The sequence below is a fragment of the Nestor notabilis genome, unplaced genomic scaffold (genome assembly GCF_000696875.1).
Source record: "Nestor notabilis isolate BGI_N333 unplaced genomic scaffold, ASM69687v1 scaffold3208, whole genome shotgun sequence".
Lineage (NCBI taxonomy): Eukaryota > Metazoa > Chordata > Aves > Psittaciformes > Psittacidae > Nestor > Nestor notabilis.
Window position 1 is genome coordinate 18,994 of NW_009940472.1, and position 24,293 is coordinate 43,286.

At 36.4% G+C, this 24,293-nt stretch overlaps 1 protein-coding gene across 1 annotated transcript in view; it reads left to right on the plus strand.

Moving 5' to 3' along the window:
- Positions 1–23,718, plus strand: part of BRD1 (bromodomain containing 1) — a gene marked incomplete at its 5' end in the record, with an annotated part of 42,653 nt that extends 18,935 nt beyond the window's left edge. The window contains 5 exons of the mRNA XM_010020362.1: positions 12,494–12,629; positions 13,933–14,060; positions 16,456–16,565; positions 18,880–19,034; positions 21,815–23,718. Coding sequence (XP_010018664.1) covers positions 12,494–12,629; positions 13,933–14,060; positions 16,456–16,565; positions 18,880–19,034; positions 21,815–21,998 — 713 coding nt within the window. The remainder of the gene's footprint in view (positions 1–12,493; positions 12,630–13,932; positions 14,061–16,455; positions 16,566–18,879; positions 19,035–21,814) is intronic.
- Positions 23,719–24,293: the final 575 nt, after the last annotated feature.

Consider the following 24,293-nt stretch of genomic DNA (forward strand, 5'->3'; position numbering starts at 1 on the left):
ACAAACCTCAGACGCTTTCCAAGATTTAAAACCAGTTGAATTGTTTTGCTTTTGCATATGCAAGCTGGTGTCAATTCATGCAGACATCTGTACTGTGAGAAAAATAAATCAGATTATGTATACAGTAATATATTTTTTTCCATTTGGCTATTTTCAGAAAAATTTAGTTTCATTCTGCTGGTAAAAAAAAAGACAAGAGCTTTTTGCTGCAAAGCAGTACCATGATGGAAAAAGGCATGCTTCGGGCTTCTTAGATGTGTTCTTGTGAGTTAGCAGCTTCATAAGCAGTCACTATAGTTGAAAATGAATTATTGTTGCGGTTTTCTTTGACTTGTATGAATACTAAGTATCGTCAGTTCTACTGGATATAGGAAAAAATAGTAAGAATTTTGCTTAAGGGACAGAGCAGTGAAATTTTGAAGTGGTCAAGAGCTGCAGCGTCACATCTTTTCCTTACCTATTCATAACCAGTGTGGGGATTTTGCCATTACTCAAGGATGCCTAGTTGCTTTTTCCCCTCACCTTACTCAGTCTCCTCAATGTTTTGCCCTTTCATATCACTCATGTCATCTTATGTGAAGAATTTCAAAGGAAGACTCTAAAGCTTACCTAGAGAAGTAGAACCACGCCTAGTTTGTCTGATATTTCATTGTTCTCATAGACTGCCTTTTATTATACCCTCCTGAATTACATTTGAGGTTGGTGTACTCACCAGTTAAGTTTCAAGAAATAAACATATGTGATCCACTGGCACACTACTTTGTAAGTCTGGTGTCCCATATGTAAGTTGGTTATTGAAATCCTAGGGTTTGGTTTTGGTGGTTTATTTTGGGGGGGAGGGGAGGAGGGTTGGGGTTTGTTTTTGTTTGGTTGGGTTTTTTTCTCCAGAAATCGGGGTCTGTGGCACAACATGACTTAACCTTCTAGAGGACAGAAAACAGTTCACTTTAACCTCCCTTTATATGTGAATCTTTGCTTAAAACATATGAAGCAGTAGTGTAATGTAACCTTAGTTTTGTGTTCTACTACATTATCACTTACTTGTATAGCACATCTTTCTCCGTATTTGTGATGTGGAAACAACTGCGTAGTGGAGGGATGTGTTTAAAAATTTTCTATACATACTTTGTGCTTGTTTGTACTTTGCTTTTGCATTATATGGTATCTAGGATTGCAAAAAGAAGACAGCTTGGTTTTACTTAGGAAATTTTGGTCACATCAGAAATTGATCTATGATTCTTGAAGTTCAGTCATGCCAAATCTTAACTGCAACAAATTCAATGACCTTTTCAAAATATCTATTGTATATTTGCTCTGCTCTTTTGTTACAGAGATTAATCCTTTTTGTCAGAAAAGTGGTCAGTGCAATTACTACATCTGAGAAAAATAAAACTGATTAATGGATAAAAAGTAGATCTTATCAACCATCTAAAATTTTGCCTCTGTCAGTTGTGTATAGGCAAGATAGACTCCTGGAATAAATTAGTGTTTTAAGATACCTTTTGAGCATTGTAAAATCATAAATCAGGTTCAGATTAAATGTTCATATTGTTAGATTAAATGTTCATATTGTTCTTGTTTTTATCAGTCACTTCACACTTTCATAAACTTATGAAATTTCCTGTGCTGGTACTTTGTAACAGAAAATTTCAGTGAAACATCATTTACTTAGTGTTCTTCTTGGTTCCAGCTACACAGATTTTCTTAAGGTACTGAAACAGACGTAAACAAATACTTAGCACAAAAATCACTGAATTAGAGTATTTAATACAGTAAAATGCACTATTTTTTGTGTGGAGTGAATGGATTTATAATTTCTAAATATATATTGTGCATGCAGTTGTAAGTATACAACAAACCCATATTAAATCTCTTAGTAAGTGTTGGGCTGACTTTGTTTCTGCCTCACCCCAACAAAATGTTTGACAGCACTTAAGAATTGTCTGCAAGTAACCTGTATATGAATTCCAGTTGCATTTTATATGATCTAATATTGTAATAATGACCCCTTTTACTTTATTCTATTTGCTGGGATAAGGATAGAGATTATGTCTGGGATAAAGTGGAACATGGGTTTTTTTTAATTCATCAATACTTTATTTCTAATAAGTCTTTGTCTTTCTGGAGTACAGGGCAGTCGGATTAGAAGTCAGGCTTCATATGTTCAGCATTCTAGAAACTGTTGTTTCTGTTCCAGTTTTTTGTGTGTGTTTTGGGGTTTTTATTTCCTGTAAAATCTAATGTGAAATTTAGTTACTTAAGAACTTACTGATGTCCAAAAATGTCAGCTGTGTGCCTTCAGGAAGTTTGAAAACACAGAGCTTTTAAGGTATTTATGGACAAAGCATTGGAGATGATGAAGGCCTAAAAGGAATTACTCCTGGCTAATTAAATTTGTCAGTGTTAGAGACACAAGGACTACAGGAACTTGACTGCTGAGTTGTTAGATAAAACCAGGCAGTACAGCAGCCTGTAAATACTAAAGAGGCTGAGAAAGTGGAGTTTGATGAGAACACTACCAAAGTTACTGGGGAGGGATGTTAGTTCATTTTTGCTTGGTTTTGACAGGGTTGTTTTGTTGTTTTTGGTGATAGGCCATTGAGAAACTTTGACCACTTGCTAAAAATAAAACTAAGGAGAGAAAGTTGAAAAAACGTGAATGCTACATTTCTTTATGTGCATTTGGCCTACTCAAGCTTCAGACAGGAATTCTGGCAGCCCTACTGAATTTTTTGCGAATTTAATTTCTGAAAATCTGAGAAATAGGAGAGGGTTTTTGTAATATATGTGGAATAAAATCAGTGTGAAAGGCAGAAAGTTGGGGAAGGAAGCTATTTTATAGCAGTCAGCATTTGCAGTGACATCTAAGAGAATAAAGGTTCCTTGTGGTTTTGTTTCATCTAAAGAACCATAGTATTGACTTCCTCACCATTAAAAATCCTTTGCATATTTCTTAGTTTATATTATTACTATAGAGGTATTTTGAGCAACATAGTTGAGAATGGTGGAGCTGGGTGAAGTACTAGATAAATGGAGGGTTTGTCCTTTTTCAATGCTTGTGAAGTATGTGCATGCGTAAGTTTTAATATGCATCAGTATTTTAGAAATTTTTGCTGGGTATTAAACCTGTTCCTTCCTTTGGAAGTACTGTCTTTTGGGCTGGTTTTAAGGTAATTAATTATTAGCACCCAACTTACAATTGCTGTGTGTTCTAAGATCAGTACAGCTCAGTTTTCTTTAATAATAACAATGTATTTCTAGACGCCCTTCTGTTTTTCTTGATCTGTAGGAATTGTGGAGCCTCCTACTGTATTCTGGCATTCCGTTTTTTTTGAATGCTTAGCTCATTTCTTGGCCGAGGTTTGGCTTTCTAAAAAATAGAATGTCAGAGTCCCCTGTTTGCTTCATCTCTGACATTTATCACTAATTTTTCTGTGTGGTACATACGGTAAACAGAACTGTGTGATTTACTGAGTGTATTAAAAAAAGCAGTGAATTCGGAGATCCACGCTATGCTTATAAGTTAACACACTTGCCGTGGCGTTGGGACTGAGTATAGATGACCTACCTTCAAATTCACAGGCTTAGCTGTCATGAAGACCCTTTTAATCTGGTATGTAAGGCACCAGGGTTGGTCAAATCACCCTTATGTTTGCCTTGTTTGTAACGTCATAGAAGAGTTTGGGTTGGAAGGGACCTTTAAAGGTCATATAGTACAACCCCCACATAATCATCTGCAGATCTAAAAGGTGGATGGTCATAAGAAAGATCCAGTGACTCCAACGCTAACTTCAGGCACTGAACCTGGCAATCAGAAGTGAAGGTGACATAGGGCTCGTTCTGCTATGAGTAGATGAGAATAGATTATGTAGTTACATGCATAGAGGGAGGTCCTCCATAAAGAGTAACTATAGTAGTATGTACTCTTTTACTGTATCATACATGCAGTCCAGTATTTTGGGAAATTTAATAGCTTTCTTCTATGTTTTCCATTATAGTAGTTTCTTCAGTTTGCGTAGAGGAAGTATACACATTAAGAAGGTGTCCCATATGAAAAACATGTATTACTAAAGAATAGGTAAAATACTTGAAACAAAGTTGCTTTTATTTTGTTGCCACCTAAACAGCGTTCATTGGTCATGCTGCCACATCGACTATCAGGCCATGCTATCCTAACGTGGTAACACTCTTCCTGCTTTCATTTTCCTTTCCTGCTTTTTTTGCTTTTTTCTTCCTTTTCTTTTCCCTTTTCCCTTTTCCCCTCCCTCCAAAGCTATAATAATACAGCTCTCAGAAATTATTTTCTGACAGCATGTAATTGGAAAAAGAGGGAGACGAAAGCAGGTTGTAAGGACTTGTTTTTGTTGTAGATAGAAGTATTTTAGGTCTGAAGGAAAAAAAACAAACTTTTACACATTCACCTGATTAGCCATGAAGATGTGAATATTGAAGTCAGCCTTATTTTAACTGTGTTCAGTGCTGCCTAAAAGTAGCAAAGCTGGGCTGGTGTTTAACAGCCCTTGATTATCTTCATTTGGCAACACTTCAAGCACTGGGAGGTTGACTGCATGAGCAGTGGAACATCTTGTTTTGCCTTTCATTGAATTCAGGAAGATAGGATTGTAACCACTATTAATTTTTGCTAGGCTGATATAAATATTTCGTGTGATGTTACAGTCTCTTAAAAGGATTCAGATTGCACATTTCCTCAAGCACAGTCCAAACTATCATAGAAGGAGGCTGTTCCATGGCTATAGTGAGAACTGGATCTTTTATACTGAATTACTTGAAGTTTTCATTTCCCATATTAAACACCTCTCATGGTATGAAGGGTCTGGAAAATTTGGTCAAAAATGCAGCTGTGTAACTTCATGAAGTAACTTGCTGATTCAAAGAGTTGCAGTTTACTGTGCTGTCCTGACTGCCATCTCAACAGTGGCAGATCTCTGGTAAACATTTCTGCCTTAATCTTTCTTTCAGCTGGCAACTTCAGTTTCTGTTTCCGTTCCCTGTCCTTGAATGAGGCACAAATAACAAACCAATTTTTCTAAATAGCTGTAAAAGGCAAATAAATGGTAAATTATTTGTTTCCTTTTTCATAAAGTAGGAATGTTGGACGTATTTATATGGAAGAGCTCTGAAGTTCAGCTGTCCATCTGTTTCCTTTTCTTTCAGATACCATGCCCAGTACCTGTGTTCTCACAAATACAGTGGAAACTAAAAAAAAAAAAAGAAGTTAGTTCCATTTGGGAAATGGATTAGCCTGTGTTTGTAGGGTCTGCTGGGCTGCTCTGAAAGACTATTTGGCACTAGGGTTTTGATGCAGTAATAGATAATTACCATGCTTTTTCATTATATAAGTTGAGAACAAAAACAATCTTTACTGATTCAAGTTTTTAATAAGTCATTACGTTTTCTTTCTTTTAATTTGTATCAGGTTTTGGTAGGTGAGAAAATAGACATCTTCAAATGGAAAATGTAGAAGTATTTTTTCTAAAGGATCTTTACTGCTTGCATTACTGCATGGTTTAGAAAAAATGTTTAGAAAAACAGTTTTTGACAAGGTAATTAGAAATAATGGTCTTAAGTATTACTAACATTCTTTAGTAATTATATTGCTTGGATCCTCAACAACACCACTGACCTGTGTGTGGTTCAGGCATGTGAGTCTTGTATTTTAGTCACCTGTGTGTGGTTTACATGTCATAAATCATATAAACTAGAGCTGACTGAAGAATTCAGTTTGTAAAGCTAGTTTTAAATTCCTCAGGTTTGTGCTTGCGCTTTTTAATGGCATTTTCTACTATACTACTACTGTCATTAGTCTTTTCTATACCACTTGAACAGCTGATGCTCTCTGGAAGTTGTAAAACATTTTTTGTGGGGATTTTTTGAGAAATATTTCTGCTTGTATGCACTTTTTTCCCTTCATATTTTTCTGGAATATTTTCAAACTCCTCCACTAGTGTTGCCTCCCACTTCTATGTTTTAAAATGGCTTGAACTATTGTCCTGCAATACAGTGATCCTGTTGTTGGAGTGCACAGAGCAATGGACTGTCCTTATCTTGTAGAAGCTGGAGCTATTACATGTTCATTAGTTTTCCTTTCTGTTGTACAATTCAGATTCAACTGTTTTAACAGACTCTCATCTCACTATCCAGAGACACTTCTTATTCTCAGATTTCAAAGAAAATTGATAGTTACGGGATGAATTCTTAAGCAGTCTTCTGAAATATCAAGCTATTTGGTGAGCCACCAAACTATATTCATTATGTGACACTTAAACCAACAAAGATGAAATTTCTCTTTTTAGCATCTTAAGAGCTGATGCTGTTTAGTGTGTAGGTGCCACATCGTGGGCTCACACTGAGTTTTCTTTGCCGTCTTTGGCCATGACCAGATTTTGAGCAGGCTTTAAAAGCTTTATTTCCAAGGGAACTCTTCACACCAAACTTTATGACTAACTGCCTCCCATTTTGTCTGCATATTGAAGACTGTTTTAAGAACTGTAAACTTTGATGTGGTCAGATACTCTTCTGTGTATTCTGAAAAGAAGGTTTGTGTCTAATATTCGTAATGCACTCCAGAATTTACTGTTGGAAGTAGACATTTATAGGGCTATGCTAAGGTTCACTTTCTAAAAACTTTGCAGATGCCTTCCTATTGCTGCAGTATGCCCATTTTCAAGGTTTACGTATTTAAGAATACATTTATTTCTGATTATTTATTACCTTAAAGTATTCCTTTATCCTGTCTGTGCATACTTGTATATATAAATCCTCTTAAATTAGGTTCATCCTCCTCCTTACTCTTACTGGAGGGATTTTCAGATACATTTCAAAACCATGTTCTTGATGCATATCATGCCCATGGAGGTTGTATTATATACTTTCAATGACTTGCATATATTCTCCTTTTCAAGAAAGAGGGCTGAATCAAAGTGAAACTTAATCGGCTTTTGCCCCTTTTGAAACTTTTGCTGAGTATTAGTGTTAGAATACATGGAACACTTGTGTCATTCTCACTGTCTCTGGACACTGCTGTAAAGGATGGCTTGTTGATTTGAAAGCTCTGTTTCCTTTCAGAGAGATTTAATGGCTTTTTCACTGTCTTCCAGGTTCTCATATTAACTAATATCATGCTGGGTATTTATCTCTTTGGATCCTAATTATTTTCTGTTATCCTCAACATGGAGTGGAATTCAATTAAGTGATCATTTTGGAACGCAGAAAGACAATTACATTTGAAGTAATTATTTTGGATCATGTTGGAGACACCAGCCATCCTTAAAACAAAACAAAAAAATATGAACACTGTTGGAGGAAGTCTTTGACATATATGAAACTATGCTCTTCATTCAATATATTGCCCCATTTCCGTAAGTTATAAAGTTGTACATGTTGTAGTATATGTGACAAATTGGTCGCAGATTTTTACAAGTCCCAGTGTTCTTACTCCCAGAACTTGCTCTGTGAGAGCAAATTAGTCAAGAATGCTCCATCTCCATCCTCTTCCCTTCCCCAAAAAGCAGTTTAATCTTCCTTGGAGAAGTAAAGTGTACAAAAAATGTTTTACTATTTTTGTGCATTTATGTAGTTTTAATAAATTATATATATATTTTAATGAAGACTAACATTACTGGTGCTGGGTAAGTGCACAAGTCAGGACTTGGTTAGTCCTTGTTTGGAAAAATGAACCTAAACAGTGTTATATGAGTGCTGGTGTGCTGTGTGCAGTTGTTTTTGAATGCTGCCACTTTTGTAGTGGTTGAAATTATTTAAGAGTTTTCATTACTTCTCAGCTCTTCAGCTGTGTTTTTAACACAGCACTTCATCTGACATTTGGTTGTACTTAGTTTTACATCAAACTACCCATAATAAAGTTTTAATTGCTTTAGAATAGTTTTACACAAGTTCCGCTTCTTTGGTTTTTGTTTCAGCAGAAGTGCAAGATGCCGTTACAGTCTGCAGTACACAAGTCTATATCCTGTGGCAGCATTTTATGTTTTCATGGAGCATGCTGCTCTTTGGACTGTCCTGAGTTTTGTTCCTCAGTCATTTTTTCCGAACTTCTGCTGCCTTTCTTTCTTTTCCTGTTTCCTTTAATACGTTGTGGACAACAAGACTAACTTGTTTGCTGCAGGTAGTCTGTGAAAGTTTTACTTGTAGTTTAAGAACAAACTGCTACTGTTGAGAAAAAGTTGAAACTTTCCCTGATAAATAGAATTTTCAGAGCATCTTTGGTGTACTTTTGGTTTTTTTTTTTTTCCTTAGTTTACAGTGGTTTGTTAGTGTTTCTATATTTTTAAAATGGTTATGTGTGTTATATTCCATGATTGACATGGCAGGAAACTTTCTATGTAAATTGAAGTCTAGAGACGAAGATTGGAAATGGCAGTAACCGTAACCCTGCATTTAAGATTGATAGCAGACTTTGCTGAAATAATGAAAAAGGTTGATGTTTGGGATTCTTTTTTTTGAGGGAAGTTGTTCTCAATCAAGGGTATTGGAGTATGTGTAAGAAATTCAGTACGTGGCTTAATAAAGTTTCTCTCATGACTGTAGCGAAAGCTCATTTGATCTAAAACTCATGAGCTTTTGGAAAATGGAAATGGCTCACAGAGGTTTGTTGCAAGCTTACCCAGGCTACTAGTCTGCAAAAGCAGGATGAGTTACTTCTCCTATAGATTTTCTTTATTTGACCTTAACAGTAATACCTTTGAGAAAATAAATTGCAAATTCCTTAAAGCAAATGGGAATCTTCTTTAATCTCATTTATTCTGGTAGCTACAGGAGATTGTATGTTTCTTGATTCATGGGAGAAGGAGTTTTGTAATGATATAAAAAAACTAAATTCCCAGTTATAGTATATAAATGTAGTATATCTGGGGTTTTGGGGTGGTTTTGTTTTGTTTTTTGCACATTGGTGATAACATAAAACTTCTGTTTCATTGCCTTGTTGCTTGGCAGCTGCTGCATCTGTGACTAGACATGAGTGTGTTTTCCTTAAAATAAGCATTGAGGTCTTCCTTTCCTAAAATAATGCCTGTTGCTTATAATTTCTGGAAAGTGGACTGTATAAACATGAGTCTCATGGATTGCATAAGCTCATGTCATTCGGGGCTTGCTACTGAGGAAAATTACTCCTGCTGATAAGCCTGCATGTTCTTTGGTTTTCGTACTTCCACAAGCAAGAGAGAAACGTGTCTGAGCAGCTCTAAATCCTTTTACATTTTAATATTCCTTATTTGTCAGAAAATTTGGGGATTTTTAACCCCACTTATCATGGTTTAACTGCAGTTGGCAACGTAAGTACCACACAGCCACTGGCTCACTTTTCTCCCCCTGTGGGATATGGAGGAGAATCAGAAAAAAATAAAACTTGTGTGCTGAGATAAGAAAAGTTTAATAGTTGAAATTAAGTAAAATATAATAATAATTGTATGAAAGGGGAGATGACAGAGAGCGAGGAATAAAACCCAAGAAAGTCAAGCGATGCACAATACAATTGTCTGCCACCCCATTGACTGATGCCAGCCTGTCCCCATGCAGCTATCCATGGCTCCCAGCTAACTCTCACCAGTTCATATAGTAAGCATGATGTGCTGTGGTATGGAATACTCCTTTGGCTAGTTTGGGTCAGGTGTCCTGTCTCTGCTCCCTCCAGGCTTCTTGTGCCCCTCCTCACTGGCAGAGCATGAGAGATGCAAAAGTCTTGATTCAGGGTAAGCACTACTTGGTAACAGCTAAAACACTGGTGTGTAATAAACATTCTTCCTATACTAAATCCAAAACATGGCACTGTACTAGCTACTGGGGAGAAAATTAACTATCCCAGCCGAAACCAGGACACCACTGTTAGTAACCATTCTACAGACTGAAAAAAAACTTCGCTTACTGTAATCGTAAATTCCTACATTAGAGAATGAAATGAGTCATTACACTTGTAAGTTATGTTTAAACTAGTATAAGACTGGACTACCACTGGAGAGTAGTGTCTTGATTGCTATGGCTGCATGTTTCTGTTGCATTCCTTGTTCCTCAACATCAGCAGTCTGGGAACCACATGGTTGCTTTGCCCAGTGCATCACTGAAAACTGGTTCATTACCATGAATATGTATTTCTTGGTACCGACATGGTGGTCATGAGAAGAAACCATTGCAAGGGTCTGAGTGTGCCAAAATGTCCATTTCAGCAGCAACATAATCATAAACTGATGGAAGCAATCAAATTGTGAAGGTAGTCCTTAGGGTTTGTTTATTTATTTATTTTCTCCTGGGTATACATACAGCAACAGTGTACATAGAGACATGTAGCCATGTCATATTTGGCATACCTATGTTTAAACATTTTATACGTACTCTCACAAGAATGAACAGGTATTTCTACTTGCTCAGTCCTTTGGGAATGTGCACTGTGCTCTGGTTCTCGTAGCAGTAATTACTTCATCTGTCTTTAAAATTTAAACTGTCATCTAACTTGTTTTTGCTGATAGCTGATTTATATTAGCTAGATGCCTGAATGGAAACTTGAGTAATGTGTCTCTGGCTTGCGGCAGGCTGAAAACAGAACAGTTTCTACACCTCACTTGAAAAATAGGTCTGACAGGCTATCTGAGAGTAAGAAATAGTTATTTGCAGAGACCCAAGAGATTTCTTTTTATCTGAGCAGAATGTTTTTTCAGCTTTTCATTTTAGACGCTATGTGAAGTGTACTGCGATAGTTTTTAGGGGAATTTAAGCTTTCTCATAAAGCAAAATCTCTTCTGACAGGTCTTTCAACATAGTGTAGGACTGAACTCCTCCTTAATCTCCAGCTATTTGTACTGACTTGCTGAGAATGAGAACAAGATTAATCAGTACCATGAAGTTTGAGGCTTGAACACTCAAGACAATGCTAGCTTTATCATTTTCTTTCTTGTATAGGAAATGAAAAGCAAATACAGGAGTTACAAAATAGACACTCTCAAATGGATTTTCTACAATGTCAGCTAAATGACAATAAAAGAGAATGCTTCTCTGTAAATCTGTCAGACTGTTGAATAACTTCTCCCTTTTCTCTTAAATATTTAATATTGTGTTCATAATCCAAATGGGAAGTCTCCTGGGAGTGGAGGAAGAAATGCCTTGAATCACTGTATGGAAATGACTTGATATACAACTAGATCATACAAAGTAACTTGCTAAGCTCAAGTCCCTTAGTTGTTAGTGTTCTTTGCAGAGGGCTTCCTAGCAAACAGACTGGAAGAGTTAGAGCTTAATAAAGGGAGTTCTGCCATGATTGTCTTACAGTATAATGCCCTTTGGAGAGGCACGTGAAGTTACATAAGCTTATTTGACTGTCTGAATAAACAACGATCATGATGACCTTTCAGACTCTGATAATAGGATGTCTGGGATGGGTCACTCTTTCTTCCAGTATTAGAAGCATGCTGCTGGTCACAGCCTTAAGTAAAAACTTAATTGTAAGGGAACAAGTGTGCTGAGAATTCATGTCAAAATTTTGTTCTCTTAGCAGTCTGTAGCTTGCAGTAGCTGATTGCAGGCTAGTGCCATTGCCTTTATCCAGTTAATGTCTGTTAATACTTTCAAGTCTCTGTTGAAGATTTTATTTATTTTTTTTTTTTTTTTTAAATAATTCTCTCACATCTCCCGGGAAGGTCTTCAGAAAGTGATCTTAAACCTGTTCATTTGTCTTTTTAATCAAATGTGGAAAATGGCTTAAGAACTTTACTGTTTGCGAGTTAGCAAAACCAGAGCAGGATTGGTGGCAGCCTGTCAAATCATTATCTTGTAATTATGAAAGTCTTATTTTAATGTTTTCATTACAATTATAAAACCAAAATACAATAGCCTTGGATGTACCTAATCTTGTGCCAGGGGAAGGATAGTCAAAAATAAAAATGTGCGTATTAGTGGTTGTTAATCACAGGAAAAAGGCATAAGATCAGTCTGAACTTGCAAAAACCAAAGGACTTCCAGGAAGAACTAGATAGCATCAGGAGGGAATCCCTACCACTCTTTACTTCCGGTGCTTGAAATGGATTTTCAGTATTTCTTGACTTATGGTTGTAGCACTGTATTCAGATGAGTCTTGTCTTGACTTGGTAAATCTGGCTGGTTTGTAACTTTTTTTTTTCCCTTGGGTTTTGGGTTTTTTTTTTCTACCCAGCTTCTGCAGCCTGTCTCAGTAGTTGGAAACATGACATACAGAGACTGATTTGATACTCAGTTTGGCATTTCACATAGTATGATCTTCACTTTTCTTAATGTTACCTATTTACATTCTGTCTTTAAAATCTGGATTACAGGAACCTCATATTTATAACACTGTGTTCTGAAATGAAATATTTGGTGAATGCTTATGTTCTTTCTTCACATCAGAATTCTTGAAGTACATAATAATAATGATGCATTGCGTTAATACAAAAAATTTTGATGAAAATGGTGTGGTTTCAAGTTTGATGCAGTTTATTTTTGTGTTATACTGTAGGTCTGTCAAATGGTTTTGGAGATGGAAGTAAAGAGAGAGCATTAGATGATACTCCTGGAAGAAAAGTTGAACCTCGTCGCCGCTGTGCATCAGAATCTAGTATTTCATCTAGTAACAGTCTTTTGTGTAACTCAAGGTAAAACTGTAAATCCGAAATACGATTTGAGACTGGAAATACCAGTTTTCTATACGGCTTGTGACCCACACTGGAAATTTCCTTAGAGTTTAGAAAAAAGAGTACATTACCATTTTCTCAGTTGTGTGTCAAATCTGAGACACCTTTCAGGATTACTGGTATTCCTTTGTTATTACTGCAGATTCAGGCAGTTACACTTTATACTTGATCATGCTTCTCTTGCTCTCTATAGATACATATACGTTTGTGCATACAGTATCTTGTTTTAATTACCTTCCTAATCCCAATCACTGAAAATAGATGTGTTTATTTCAGTGAGGGGAGGGGAGAAGCAATTTCCAAAGCAGAGCCTTGTATGCAGGGAAGGTAAATTCAGTAGCTGTGGAACTGCAGATTATCAGTCCCTGGTTTGGAATACTGGCTAGTTACTGCAGTGATGATAGTACCCATGTACCAACTATTGACCTTCTCTTTGTCAAGTCTGTTGCTAAAGAATAGGACTGTCAAAATGGTCACCTCTGCCACCGTTGATGGAAATTTTTCTCCATCACCAATGGTGATACCTGTATCTTCCAAAAACACGCTGATCTCTGCGTGAAAGGTAGCGGTCTCCAGTCCCTGGGCTATGAGGATGGGACATAACAGGAGTACAGGATCAGTCTGATGTGGGTTGGGGAAGGGAAGGTTTTATTCATGTGTTCAAGACTGGTGTCAAACTGTTTAAAGCTGTTAAAACAGTCATGTTAAACAGGCTTTCAGAAACGAAGCAGGTTTAATGTTCTGTCTCTTATAAATGAAGTATAATGAGGATTTGATGTAGAATAATTTTGTTCAGATTCTGTGATGTCTTAGAGAAAACTCAAGTGTGCAGATAACATTTCCTATTTTATATATAGATATTCCACAATCGAAAGACTTGTAGTGAAAAATGAAAGAGAAAATAATCGTGTTTCCTATATCCTGAATTGTTAGCTCTGAGGAGAGGGAACATGTTTTCATTTGGCCAGTATCCACTCTAACACTGGAGACAAAACAGCTTCTCTTATTTGTGCATGTATAACCTGTACAGCAGTTGAGGTGCAGTTGCATACTGTTTGTCTTTTGCCAATAACCAGGCAATTCTGTGCATGAAAATAATCTGGGATTGTGGTTTTTATGCTGGTTTTGTTACATAAGATTTGTTAGAGCTTGCTGCTCTGATTTTGCTGTGTACTGATGAATTTTAAATGCTTCTTCAAAGTCTCAATTTATAGTGAACCATGTTAATTATCAAGTAATGGTTTTAATATTAATACTTTTGTAGTTTCAGCCTACCAAAGTGTGGTAAAGGTAAACCTGCACTTATACGAAGGCACACACTGGAAGACCGAAGTGAATTAATATCATGCATTGAAAATGGAAACTATGCCAAAGCAGCAAGAATTGCAGCTGGTAACTATAAATAATTGTCTTCTTCATAATACTGTGTAACAATAATTTTGTCCATTTATTTGACAGGTTCTAGCATTCTTATTTTTGCTGCTGGAATACATTGAGTGTTCTGAAAGTGGTGTTGATAGCATTGCAGAAATTACTAGTTTCTGCTTTTGACTCTTTAAAGATTTTGAAAGCAGTACCTGATTTTTTTTATTATTATGATTTTTTATTTTTTTATTAATAAGTGGTACGTAAAGTGATCAAGCTCCTTTAGTACTACAAGCAAAATTTTACCTGAAGTAGTGTTTGTGGTTCTGTCAATATTTTTCTTTGTTGGGCTGTTTGGTTTGGGGTTTAGTCTTCAGCTATTGTTCTGCATAAGCATGTTGATAGACAGGTAGGACCTGGTCTGCTTTGATTCAGGAAAAATTTGAAATTGGAAAGAAGTGTAAATTTCTAGGAATGTAGAGGATAGTAAGTTACCATGTTTTAGGGAAATAACTACGTTCTGTTGATATGTTTTCCACCTCTTCAGTATTTTAATTTCATTATAGGATTTAAGTAGGTCATCTCTTCCGTAAGTAGAACTGTGTAATGCAGTGCTCCCACACAGAAGTTAGGCATCAGCCTTGCAGTGTCTAGCAGGCCTGACTTTAGTTTCTGACCTTACAACTCTTCTCCCCTCACACCAGGTGTTCCTTGTTCAAGGATTCTTCCGTGTTTCCAGTGGTTTTGTCTGACTCTTTGTTTGCCTTAGTCTGTTCTTTCCACCCTGTGTGATTTGTTTTGGTTTTCTTTCTTGTAGCTAATTTGTTTTCAGTTACTGCTTCATTACTATCAGGTTTAGGATCTTTATTATCTTTATGGTAATCTCTTACACAGGACTTTACCTTTTCCACTTTCTGCCCTGGGTATTCTTACATTTAACACTTTCCACTTAGAATTCCTGTATCCATTTTTTCAGAATTCTCCTTGATCTCTCTTAATTCTGTTCTCAGATACGTTCCATAGGCACCTATAAGGAGGAGCAAATGACATTCAACAGCATTATTTTTTCAGCACAAATCCACAACAGTCCCATACTAGCTACTGTGAAGAAAATTAACTCTATCCCAGCCAAAACCAACACACCATTATAGATTAAAAATAAATTGTAATTGAATTAATTTAGCCTGTGGCTGAAAATTGCCCTAGAATATATTGTGGGGAATGACTGACCTCTTTCTTTTTTCTGTCAACACCTAAATCGTCTTTCCCTTCCTATTTCTACTCTTAGAAGGTCTGAAACCACTTTTTTCCTGTACTACTTTTGTGATGTTGAGACAGAAGTTACATCTGCATGCCACATTTCATTATAAATGAGCATTGCACATTTTAAATGGGAGCAGATTGGGAAGAATTGAGGAATAAATCGGCAAGTAGAGAGCTACTTCTACCAAGTATTGCCTGATTGCTAAAAAGAAGCACGGCTGCCACCTTTGAACTGTATCTCAGTGCCACGTTTCCACATACAAGAAGTGCCACCTCATCTTCACAGCCTGTGAACTTCCAGTGCCGCCTTCCTACTTTTTCCACTCCCAGTTCCATCTTGAGAGGATAACTTGCTGTCTTCCACCCATTCTCTTGACTATATCATTATGAGTACAGGGGGCCAATCGCAGTTCTGGTTGACTGAAAGTCTTTAACCTGTCTCATGCTTCAGTCCAGTGGTGACAACAGAGAAGAAAATGGAGAATTGTGATAGAAGCGAGAAGTAACATAAACTCAGTTTTCTGTTGCCTCCTGAGAAGGAAGAAACCAGCAGCTACTTCCATACCACCCTGTTAGTCTTTTTCACTTTTTTGCAGGAAGGGCTGGGCAGAGAGACCAAGAAGGCCAATTAAATATAAATAAATAAATAAAAATTAAAATGCAGAATAGAACTTCTGCATAAGAACAGAAATGTATACAAGACAGGCATTCTAAGTTATCAGGTGCTAGTCCTATTATGGTATCCAACACTTTGGAAGCATACCATGCATCTTCAATACCATCACAGCTTTGACAGGATTGTCATTGTAGTTTCAAAAGACACTGCTTATTTGAAGTACCACAACTTTATGTTTTCTTTTGAGCTTTTTTCAAAGGGAAAGAGTTACTAGAATTTGGTGAACATTTGCTTTTTGAGAATTAAGGTGGTTTATGATAGGCTGTTTCCAGAAGTGTCTGAATACTTAGTTCTTATTAGTATCATTTAAAGAGCTATTTTGAATGTTGTCTGCTTTTTATTGCTATTTTATATATGCATGAAAAGTGGTGTTGATATTTGGATTCTAATGATCATGAGGCACTGTTGAGAAAACAAGTGCAGAAGATTGGTCTGAGGTTGCATTCTTTAACATTTTAATATTTAATTATTATTTGTTCTTAGAAGTTGGGCATAGCAGTATGTGGATTTCAACTGATGCTGCAACATCTGTTCTTGAGCCTCTCAAAGTAGTATGGGCCAAATGCAGTGGATATCCCTCTTACCCAGCTCTGGTAAGTACACAGCTTCCCATCCGTACACTAGTGATACTATTTCTGGTCTGGAAACACTAGTGTGTGAATTTAAGCCAATTGATGAATTCCCATTCAGGTTGAATAAAGTTGGATTATGCTGCCCTCTTAACTGTGTATCATTTGTAAAATTACTGCAGTATCAGATGTTGAGTCAATAATTACTTCCCTACCCATCTTTTGAAGATGTGTAATGCCTGTCGTGGTTTAACCCCAGTCAGCAACTAAGTCCCACAGAGGCACTCGTTCTTGGGATGGTGAAGAGAATTGGAAGGGTAGAAGCGAGAAAACTCGTGGGTTGAGATAAAGGCAGTTCAACAGGTAAAGCAAAAGCCGTGTGCACAAGTAAAACAAAACAAGGCATTTATTCACCACTTCCCATGGGCAGGCAGATATTCAGCCATCTCCAGGACAGCAGCGCTCCATCACATATAATGGTTACTTGGGAAGACAAATGCCATCACTCCCAATGTTCCCCCCTTCCTTTTTCATCCCCCAGCTCTATACGCTGAGCATGACTCCATATGGTGTGGGATATCCCTTGGGTCAGTTGGGGTCAGCTGTCCCAACTGTGTCCCCTCCCAGCTCCTTGTGCACCCCCAGCCTACTCACTGGTGGGGCGGTGTGAGGAGCAGAAAAGGCCTTGGTTCTGTGTAAGCGCTGCTCAGCAACAACAGAAACATTCCTGTGTTATCAACACTGTTTACAGTACAGATCCAAAACAGAGACCCATACCAGCTACTATGAAGAAAATTAACTCAAGTCCGGCCAAAACCAGCACATGTGTCTTGGTAGTCTCTGTTTCTGCAATATATATTATTGCTTTAAAGTATGTACTGAATAAGCATTTGACAGACATCTTGATGTTGGAGCTACAAGATACTTTCTGTTGCAAAATGAGTATAGAAATATTCTGATTCTGCAGTTCATTAAAAAACAGAAAGCTTGCTATATTCAGAATAAATTGAATTACTGTATCCAGTTGTGAATGTCTACTGGAAACTGAAAGCAGTTGTGCCCATGTTATTTTAGGAGAAATAGAGAGTTCTACTTATATTAAAGTTTGCAGAGAAAATATTGATAAGTGTTTGGCTTCAGGCACTTGGAGTTATAGAAACAGTGCATACACTGTGGCTTGATTTCTCTAATAGGCTGGACAATTACGACTTTTAATGTGCGTGTGCTGGGAACATCAGGAAATGTAATTGTACAGAGTCAGGTTAAAACCTGCGGAGGTGAGATTCAGAGCACTTAAACTCAAGTGCTCTCAGTGGGTGACTCAAACACTCTGGATCAGATGCTGAAAATTTGATGCTTTGATTGTGTTTTGAATGGTGTTAGCACTTCAGTGTTAGATTTAAGTTGATCATGACTAAAGGTCTCCTTTTCTGCCCACTCCTTTATGTCAGCACTGGTGTTTCTCTTGAGTGTGTGATGTGTTGATTGGGGAATTAAACCTCAGTCAAACTCTCCACAGCGTTAGCTTTCTGTTGATGTAGTTCCCATAATAAGTTTACTGTGGTTTAAGACTGGTGCCAGTTTGGATGGTATTTGAAAAATGGAAGTTTAGAGAGTAGGAGGTGGGTGGAACAAGCATGAAGTAACATAGCTCCTCTTTGGTGGAAGCTGAGCACTTGATAATGCTGTGACCTGCCTACAAAGGAGTTTTTCCATTAGTGTGGCTATTAGTTCAATGTTAGTGGCATCTTCCGCCCTCCCCTAACCTTTGTTTAGAAAGAATTTGTGACTGTAATTCAATGTTTTGCTGCAAATGTAGTCATTAAATTGCATATGTAGGATATTTGGAAGTGACCTCAAATATCTTCTTTTCTGGTTTAGGTTTTTTGCCCCTTTTTTAAGAGTGTTTTGCTCCATTTGTGGGGCTGTATTTTGTAGACACAAATATTTATATCTTAACATAACTTGTTTCTTTAAGGTATCTGAAATTCAAACCCCCAAATTTGAGGCCAGTTATGGCTTTTAAAAATCCTGGTTCAACTTCCTCATTCTGAAACCTGCTTGTCAGCTTGCAAAGTTGTACTAAGTTAAATTCAGAATGACTTTAAGAAGAACTGATAGGGGCGAAAAATGCTGTAGAGACAGGTTTTTCAGTTAAATCTACTGCTCTGCCTCCAGTATGCCTGTTCAGTTTATGTCAAAAAGTTGTGTAAAACAAAGCCAATTTATATGCCGTGGCTGTTCAGCTTATGATTATTTTCCCATTATTTGTAATATCTCGTTAAAATAAATGATGTAGTTTAAAAAAACAGGAACTGTCATTTATTCTCTTTCATAGATTATTGATCCTAAGATGCCTCGTGTTGCTGGCCATCACAACGGTGTTACTATACCAGTGCCACCTCTGGATGTACTGAAAATTGGAGAACAAATGCAGACCAAATCAGATGAGAAACTATTCTTAGTGCTATTTTTTGACAATAAAAGAAGTTGGTATGTTACTGAAATGTATTGTTTCATGCAGTGACTTAGAATTTTAAAAGCCTGTGCCTTTAGCCTAGAAGAATTGAGACATTATCTTTCCATGGATATCTTTCCTATCGAAGTATCAACTGTAATGTTAAAATTTCATATTTGAGTCTCTTCTTGGACCAAGGTATATCATTACTGAAAGATACCTTTTTATAGTCACTTTGGAAGAAAATAATATAAGTTGTTAAATAGTCTTTTGGTTTGATATACAAGGTGTTTTCACTTACTGACCCAATAAAATTGCTTCTTTGGCTAAATCGTTTTTTAAAGGTAAAAGTATTCATATGTATCAGCCTTCATTATTGCTTCCCAAGTGACACCACCTTTTTTCCCCCCAGTATGCTCAAGTGCATTTTCTTTGAATTTTTAACCTCTCTAGTTCTAAAGTCCTTTATTAACACCCTCATTTGAAGTTCTTAACCCTTTTTACTTTTTTTTTTTTATGAAACCTTCCCTTTTTCTATTTCTTTCAGTATCTAGAATATGCTGTGTGAAGCCTGAAGGGATAATTTAGATAATAAAATATTCTTTCTCTTATGCTAGCTTTCCTATTTCGTTGCTGCTGTTTCAGGTTTTGATTGTATGTTTGCGTTTGTTGGTTTAGGTTTTTTCCCCTCCAGATATGGAAGCTTTTCATCTACTACGTCTTTTTTCTTCCTTTCATCAAATCATGTATTTCTTTCCTGTGTTCTTAATCTCTGTCCTGGTTTTAGCTTAAACCACAACATCACTCTTCTCTCCAGGTTTCCACACAGTCAAGCTAGTTTACATCTTTTTATATCTCAGTTTTAATCTTGAATCTGTTTACAGTTTCAGATATCATCTTCCTCTTTAGCTGATGATATGTCTAGTAATGCTGCCATTTCCCTGATTCTTTCTGTCCCAGTACTCTTTAACACCTAAATAACTTGGTGCCTGAAATTTGGAACTGATGTTTTCTTTTCTGTCCCCGTAGGTCCTTTGGCATAATCACAGTTCTTTGGCTTGTTCATCAATTCTTTTCTTTATTAATTAGTACTTTTTCATGATCTTCCTTGTTCAGCTGTGCAGTATTCCATGAGATCCTTCATACTTCTGCCTTTGTTCATGGATATCATACAAACTTAAACATACTCAGTATTCAGTTTCTCATTTTTCTCTTACTGGTATCACAAGTCTAATGCATGCTCTCCCTAGTCACTTCCTTAATAATTGCTGTGATTGCTTCTTGATCTTGGGAGTCCTCTGCACCTTAAACCTTTCTGGTTCATTGCCATATACAGGTGGTTCTAAGTCTTGCAAATACTATGCAAAGCTGTCTCTAACAAGTACTTTGCGTAGATGGACAGGAAAGGCTAAATACTCTTCTAGCCCCTTTTGCCTCCTCCTCTCCACTACTGTTTTTGGTAATGGTTCTTTTATTCTTATTATTTTAGCCATTTTGACAGTCATCACTACCTCACTTTTTGTCTCTCCTACTCCTGAACCCACGTGTATAATTTTCATTCACTTGCAGGGTCATCTTCAGTCCATGATACCAGCTTCTATCACCTGTGGATTACCTTTTCAAATAGTCATATTTGTTTCTTCTTTGACGCCTGCATCTGGAGGATTTGCCAAGCTTTCTGTTAAAAATACCTTCTTTGAAACTTCCCTCTAATCTGTAGCAAAACTTAAAACGGTTAGACTGTTACTTACCATGCTGATGTTACTGTTCTTTACTGTGCTGTCTGTATCTTTGTACTAACGCTTTACGTCATTTTGGTTTCAGTGTGTGCTCAGTGCAATAGGGTTGTGGTTTAGAGTGCTTTAATAAAAAATAATACTTCAAGAGAGAGTTTTATTGGGTAAAAAAACCCCAACCTCCTTGAATAAAATGTTTTGTATCAGACTTTACTGTCTGATTTGCAGTTGCTTCGGCTCCAAATGGACTCCAAAGCTGAAGTTTTTGAACAGAAGCATTGCTTCTGCCATTTGCAGAATGGGTTAGGATTGCAGCCTACAGTAACATACTTTTAATAGCTACTTATTAGTTTACCTAATTTTTGTTTTCCTTCACTGTAACTTTAAGAAAACAGGGTTGAGATAAACATTTATGGAAATGAAGTGAATTTACTTTATACATTTTAATTAAATATTTAGAATGCTTTTCCTTTAACTATAGAGGAATGAAGTGTAGAGCTTTTTTCATTATCACTTCTCTATGCCCAGTAATTAGTGACTTTCACAGAGCTTAAACCAGAAGAGTACTCTGAATACTGAGTTAGTGGGATTTCTTAATGCAGGGTAAAAGCATACGAAGCAGAACTTCCGTGACAGTTTAGCTTTCACTATAAAGACCAAACTGAGATGTCTTAAGGCAAACAGACAAAAGTTCACTATCTGCAAATTCCTGGTAATAATGGAAGTGACAGAATGGACATAAACAATACTGTGTCAAGTGAGTCTTGAGCCTTGTTCATTGTTAGTCCTTCTGCCTGTACTTAAACGAAACTGTATCAGTATTTCGGGCTTTATTTTTTCAGTTCATACTTAATACCAATCATTAAGTATCATTGGACTGTTTTCTTAGAGGCTTAATATCTCGTGTTCTTAAAATACTTAAGGCAAGTACTATTTTAAAAGGAATTTTATAACTTTACTGAAGATGGTAAAAGCTGATCTGTGATAGGAAAAATGCAATATAGCAGCCCTGACATTTCTGGATAATTTTTTTTTATTTTACTCCATATTTAACATACTTATTTTATCCTTTCTTACAGGCAGTGGCTTCCCAAATCCAAAATGGTTCCCCTTGGGATAGATGAGACCATAGACAAGTTAAAAATGATGGAAGGACGTAACTCAAGCATACGAAAAGCAGTAAGAATTGCTTTTGATCGTGCTATGAATCACCTGAGTAGAGTCCATGGAGAACCAGTCAGTGACTTCAGTGATATTGACTAACAGAGATTTTTACCAAGGCATAAAAAGTACCACACAGACTTGAACTCTACTAATGAACCTCTTTGTCTAAAAGAATGTATTGAAGATACAACCCCTTAATTGTTGATTCAGTGGCTGAGTTCTGCAAACTTGAAATAGTTGAGCAAATCTCCGAAATCACCATTGCCATATTGATTAATGATTTTATCGTGTTGTAGTTTGGAGGATTTTCCACTAAACCTGTTAAAATGTCTTGTTCATAGTGTTCATAATTGTACATAAATGTATATTCAACACTTAACTTATTCTGATTTTAGAAGTAGCTCTTTAATTCCTTTTTTAATTTTGCTGGGGAGGGAGTTGTTTTTTGTTTCTGTGCTTTTTACCTTTTTTTTCTTTCTTACTTTCTTTCTGAGGTTAAGTTACCTAAGCACTATCTTCCAGCTGAAGGTGTTTAGTGGATCTTCAAGCCTAATATCAAAATGGCATCAAATATATGTTTGCCTAAATCATATACAATATGGTGCTGCTTTGTATCATTTCTTCCTTGGTCTGTAGCTTCTGAAAAAGACTTCTGAATGTCTGTGTAAATTGTTGCTCTTTGCACAAAGTACCACGTATTTAAGATTGATGTAAATTTACAATTACAAATATGTATTTTAAGAAAGGAAGTTGCATTATTTTGGAGGGTACTTTGTGAGAAAGACATCAAGAAGAAAATTATACTATGTACATCACTTGCAAATCACCAAAAACACTCCATTGTTGCCCAAAATAACTTAAGATTGTTTTTGTTTTAAACAAACCTGGCTTAAAGCCTGCAAGCACATTATTTCTTTCAAAACCGTATCCCATTTATCTCCCATTGATTTAATTTTGTTGATATGTGTGCCTCCCTGTGTTTTATTTATTGTAGAAAATGTATTAATTTGCTTTATAATGAAAAATAAAATTGACAAATATATTGATATGCATTTTTATACAGGCACATGAGAAGACAACTTGCTTTGGGAGAAAAATGTATTGGAAATTGTATAAAAACTTGATGGTTTGTGTGTAATTTGGTTTTTTTGGTAACTTGTAATCTTTTGTTTCCAATGAGGGGATTTATGTAACTTTTAATTTAGAACACTTTGGTAGCAATAGAAACTTTGGATACATTTTTGTATGGTACATGTGATGTATATAGAATTAGTACTTTATTTTTATTTTTAAGAAGTAAAGCATTATGTTTGGGCAGGGGGAAGAAGGAGGGTGGGTTTCCAGAACTGCATTTTTATATTAAAAAGAAAAAAAATAAAGTCAAGATATTGATTGTTGTAGCTACTTTATTCCTACCTTCACTGAGATACTGAATTTGTAACAATGAAAATGGCAAGGTATGTTTGCAATGTGATTTATAATGACTCCATTATTTATAAATGCACTGTGTTTGAACTCTTTTGCAGTGATTATCTTAAATACTGTACCAAGGAATATAATATGAAACACCAAATAATGCATATGAATGCACGAAGTATTTATGCCCAGCTTTTTTATAAAGGATTAGCAAATACAGCAAAACCAATACTTTTTAAATCTTTTTTTAAAACTTCATTGAATAGCATACTTCATTGTTAAACCTGCTTGAATCTTTATTTTAAAGGGACAATTACTTTTTAAATAGTTTTTAATGTTTTTATTCTCTATTGTTTGTAATACCCCCTTAGAAGCTTGAAATAAAATTTCTTTCTCAACTGTTAATTTTGTCCTGAATTTAGCCCCTGAGATTTTGCTGTAGTGCCCATTTTCTTACTCCATGAATGAGCTGGTACAGAGGCACTAGTTGAAGAGCCTGATTGTTTTCTTGCTGTGGCATGCAGTATCGTCCTTGCTGAGCCCTCTTCATGGTAGGTATTCTAGCTAGCTGCACTAGCTGAGACCAGTTGCCTATAATGGACTCCTCTAATAATTGGAGGATATTGTATCACAGATTAGTTGGATACATTTCACAAATGATCAAGCAAATAGTTTTCACAGTCTTGACAGTAAGCATAGCTTTAGGGGAGTAGTGATGGCAGGTATCCTGTAAGGACTGTCACTGGGGCACGCTGCTGTGATGGAAGCAACAGCCACCTCAGGTAGAAAAATAAAATTAGCTTTGTGGTTTGCCTTAAATAGAACTTCTGTGTAATGACTGCAAGGATCTGCCAAATAACCATGCTCATCTTTGAAGGGAATGGAGCTTAATTTGTGTGATACTGAGACAATAGAACCACTTGTCATCTGTTAGGACTGCCTGTTAAAAGTCTTCAAAAATAAACAGCCTGCATCATA